The following is a 5,000-nucleotide window of genomic DNA, read 5'->3' as shown; positions in this document are numbered from 1 at the left end:
GACTATTAACACTAGTCTACCTGTAGTTATATTATAGACTATTAACACTGGTCTACCTGTAGTTATATTATAGACTATTAACACTAGTCTACCTGTAGTTATATTATAGACTATTAACACTAGTCTACCTGTAGTTATATTATAGACTATTAACACTATTAACACTAGTCTACCTGTAGTTATATTATAGACTATTAACACTAGTCTACCTGTAGTTATATTATAGACTATTAACACTAGTCTACCTGTAGTTATATTATAGACTATTAACACTATTAACACTAGTCTACCTGTAGTTATATTATAGACTATTAACACTATTAACACTAGTCTACCTGTAGTTATATTATAGACTATTAACACTAGTCTACCTGTAGTTATATTATAGACTATTAACACTATTAACACTTCTCTACCTGTAGTTATATTATAGACTATTAACACTAGTCTACCTGTAGTTATATTATAGACTATTAACACTAGTCTACCTGTAGTTATATTATAGACTATTATCACTATTTACACTGGTCTACCTGTAGTTATATTATAGACTATTAACACTAGTCTACCTGTAGTTATATTATAGACTATTAACACTAGTCTACCTGTAGTTATATTATAGACTATTAACACTAGTCTACCTGTAGTTATATTATAGACTATTAACGCTAGTCTACCTGTAGTTATATTATAGACTATTAACACTAGTCTACCTGTAGTTATATTATAGACTATTAACACTAGTCTACCTGTAGTTATATTATAGACTATTAACACTAGTCTACCTGTAGTTATAATATAGACTATTAACACTAGTCTACCTGTAGTTATATTATAGACTATTAACACTAGTCTACCTGTAGTTATAATATAGACTATTAACGCTAGTCTACCTGTAGTTATAATATAGACTATTAACGCTAGTCTACCTGTAGTTATATTATAGACTATTAACACTAGTCTACCTGTAGTTATATTATAGACTATTAACACTAGTCTACCTGTAGTTATATTATAGACTATTAACACTAGTCTACCTGTAGTTATAATATAGACTATTAACACTAGTCTACCTGTAGTTATATTATAGACTATTAACACTAGTCTACCTGTAGTTATATTATAGACTATTAACACTAGTCTACCTGTAGTTATATTATAGACTATTAACACTAGTCTACCTGTAGTTATAATATAGACTATTAACACTAGTCTACCTGTAGTCATATTATAGACTATTAACACTAGTCTACCTGTAGTTATATTATAGACTATTAACACTATTCTACCTGTAGTTATATTATAGACTATTAACACTGGGCTACCTGTAGTTATATTATAGACTATTAACACTAGTCTACCTGTAGTTATAATATAGACTATTAACACTAGTCTACCTGTAGTTATATTATAGACTATTAACACTAGTCTACCTGTAGTTATATTATAGACTATTAACACTATTAACACTAGTCTACCTGTAGTTATAATATAGACTATTAACACTAGTCTACCTGTAGTTATATTATAGACTATTAACACTATTAACACTAGTCTACCTGTAGTTATAATATAGACTATTAACACTAGTCTACCTGTAGTTATATTATAGACTATTAACACTAGTCTACCTGTAGTCATATTATAGACTATTAACACTAGTCTACCTGTAGTTATATTATAGACTATTAACACTATTCTACCTGTAGTTATATTATAGACTATTAACACTGGGCTACCTGTAGTTATATTATAGACTATTAACACTAGTCTACCTGTAGTTATATTATAGACTATTAACACTATTAACACTAGTCTACCTGTAGTTATATTATAGACTATTAACACTATTCTACCTGTAGTTATATTATAGACTATTAACACTGGGCTACCTGTAGTTATATTATAGACTATTAACACTAGTCTACCTGTAGTTATATTATAGACTATTAACACTATTAACACTAGTCTACCTGTAGTTATAATATAGACTATTAACACTAGTCTACCTGTAGTTATATTATAGACTATTAACACTATTAACACTAGTCTACCTGTAGTTATATTATAGACTATGTTGTGTGTGTTAACGTGTCTCTCCTCTCTCTCCTCTCCAGTCGTCTCCACTCCAACAACCTGTTGTGTGACTGTGTGTGTTAACATGTCTCTCCTCTCTCTCTTCTCCAGTCGTCTCCACTCCAACAACCTGTTGTGTGACTGTCACGTGGCCTGGTTGTCAGAGTGGTTGAGGCAGCGTCCCCGTCTGGGTCTCTACACACAGTGCATGTCCCCTCCTACCATGAGGGGACACAACGTGGCTGAGGTCCAGAAGAAAGAGTTCGTATGCACAGGTAGTGTGTGTGTGTGTGTTTGTGTGTAGTGTGTGTGTGTGTGTGTGTGTGTGTGTGTGTGTGTGTGTGTGTGTGTGTGTGTGTGTGTGTGTGTGTGTGTGTGTGTGTGTGTGTGTGTGTGTGTGTGTGTGTGTGTGTGTGTGTGTGTGTGTGTGTGTGTGTGTGTTTAACTGTTCTTGGACCAGAAGTCCCCACTAGAATAATAAACTAACAAACATTTGACCACCTGGGGACATTTTGTTGGTCCCCACAAGGTCAAATGCTGTTTCTAGGAGCTAGAGTTAAGTTTAGGGTTAGGAGCTAGGGTTAGGGTTAGGAGCTAGGGTTAGGAGCTAGGGTTAGGTTTAGGGTTAGGAGCTAGGGTTAGGGTTAGGAGCTAGGGTTAGGAGCTAGGGTTAGGAGCTAGAGTTAAGTTTAGGGTTAGGAGCTAGGGTTAAGTTTAGGGTTAGGAGCTAGGGTTAAGTTTAGGGTTAGGAGCTAGGGTTAGGAGCTAGGTTTAGGTTTAGTGTTAGGAGCTAGGGTTATGGTTAGGAGCTAGGGTTATGTTTAGGGTTAGGAGTTAGGGTTAGGGTTATGTTTAGGGTTAGGAGTTAGGGCTAGGGTTATGTTTAGGGTTAGGAGGGTTATGGTTATGGTTAAGGCTAGGGTTAGGGTTAGGGTTAGGGTTAAGTTTAATAGAGAATAGGATATTGAATGAGACTAATTGTATGTCCCCACACGTTAGCGGTACAATACTGGGTTAGGAGGGTTAGGAGGGTTAGGGTTAGGGTTAGGAGGGTTAGGGTTAGGAGGGTTAGGGTTAGGGTTAGGAGGGTTAGGGTTAGGAGGGTTAGCGATACAATACTGTGTCTCCATGTCTTCATCTCTCTTCATAATATTTCTCTTTGTTTCTCTCTATATGTGTGTGTGTGTGTGTGTGTGTGTGTGTGTGTGTGTGTGTGTGTGCGGGTGTGTGTGCATGTGCGTGTGTGTGTGTGTGTGTGTGTTTAGGCCACCAGTCCTCCCTCTCCTGCAGTGTTCTCCAGTGTCCGGACTCCTGTACCTGCAGTAACAACATAGTGGACTGTAGAGGAAAGAGCCTTACTGAGATACCTGACAACCTGCCTGAGACCATCACAGAGATGTAAGACACACACACACCTGGCAACCTGCCTGAGACCATCACAGAGATGTAAGACACACACACACACACCTGGCAACCTGCCTGAGACCATCACGGAGATGTAAGACACACACACACACACCTAGCAACCAACCTACACCTACACACACACACACACACACACACACACACACACACACACACACACACACACACACACACACACACACATAGCAACCGACCTATACACACACACACCTAGCAACCGACCTATACACACACACACACCTAGCAACTGACCTTTACACACACACACACCTAGCAACCAACCTACACCTACACACACACACACACACACACACACACACACACACACACACACACACACACACACACACATAGCAACCGACCTATACACACACACACCTAGCAACCGACCTATACACACACACACACCTAGCAACTGACCTTTACACACACACACACCTAGCAACCAACCTACACACACACACCTAGCAACCGACCTACACACACACCTAGCAACCAACCTACACACGCACACACACCTAGCATCCGACCTACACACACACACCTAGCAACTGACCTATACACACACACACACACACCTAGCAACCGACCTACACACACACACACACACACACACACACCTAGCAACCTACCTAAACATACCTAAACATACACACATAAACATACACACACGCATGCATTGTACCTACACGAACACACGCAAAGCACACACACAGACACACATCAACACAGACACATAACACACAGACACAGACACACACACTCTCAGTCTGGCTGTAAAACCACAGCTGTGTGAAATTAGACTTTTGTTACATTAGAGCCTTATTCTAAAATGGATTGAATTCATTTTAATCCTCAATCAAAACAATACCCCATGATGACATCACAATACCCCATTGATGACAAAGGGAAAACAGGTTTTTAGAAATTTTGGCAGATAAGTATTCAGACCCTTTGCTGTGAGTTCAGGTACTTCCTGTTTCCATTGATCATCTTTGAGATGTTTCGACAACTTGAGAGTCCACCTGTGGTCAATACAATTGATCGGACATTGATTTTCAAGCACTAAGACTCTTCCTAGAGCTGGCTGCTCAGCCAGACTGAGCAATCGGAGGGGGTGGTGACCAAGAACCCGATGGTCACTCTGACAGAGCTCCAGAGTTCCTCTGTAGAGATGGGAGAACCTTCCAGAAGGACAGCCATCTCTGCAGCACTCCAGGCCTTTATGGTAGAGTGGCCAGATGGAACTCCTCCACTCCTCAGTAGATGACAGCCCGCTTGGAGTTTGCTGAAAGGCACCTAAAGACTCTCAGTCTTCATGAGAAACAATATTCTCTGGTCTGATGAAACCAAGATTTTACTCCTTGGCCTGAATGCCAAGCGTCACGTTTGGAGGAAACCTGGCACCATCCCTACGGTGAAGCATTGTGGTGGCAGCATTATGCTGTGGGGATGTTTTAGAGTGGCAGGGACTGGGAGACTAGTCAGGATCGAGGCAA

At 39.5% G+C, this 5,000-nt stretch overlaps 2 protein-coding genes across 2 annotated transcripts in view; both read left to right on the top strand.

The window, feature by feature from the left end:
- Positions 1-2,160, top strand: part of LOC139374557 (slit homolog 2 protein-like) — an 8,374-nt gene extending 6,214 nt beyond the window's left edge. The window contains exon 5 of the mRNA XM_071115547.1: positions 2,118-2,160. Within this exon, the coding sequence (XP_070971648.1) occupies positions 2,118-2,160 (43 nt within the window). The remainder of the gene's footprint in view (positions 1-2,117) is intronic.
- Positions 1-5,000, top strand: part of LOC139374582 (slit homolog 2 protein-like) — a 220,167-nt gene that overhangs the window by 136,007 nt on the left and 79,160 nt on the right. The window contains exons 8-9 of the mRNA XM_071115587.1: positions 2,188-2,351; positions 3,342-3,474. Coding sequence (XP_070971688.1) covers positions 2,188-2,351; positions 3,342-3,474 — 297 coding nt within the window. The remainder of the gene's footprint in view (positions 1-2,187; positions 2,352-3,341; positions 3,475-5,000) is intronic.

Source organism: Oncorhynchus clarkii, chromosome 19 (genome assembly GCF_045791955.1).
Source record: "Oncorhynchus clarkii lewisi isolate Uvic-CL-2024 chromosome 19, UVic_Ocla_1.0, whole genome shotgun sequence".
Classification (NCBI taxonomy): Eukaryota; Metazoa; Chordata; class Actinopteri; order Salmoniformes; family Salmonidae; genus Oncorhynchus; species Oncorhynchus clarkii.
The sequence above is the reverse complement of the archived record's forward strand: the minus strand, read 5'-3'. Positions and strand labels throughout refer to the sequence as shown.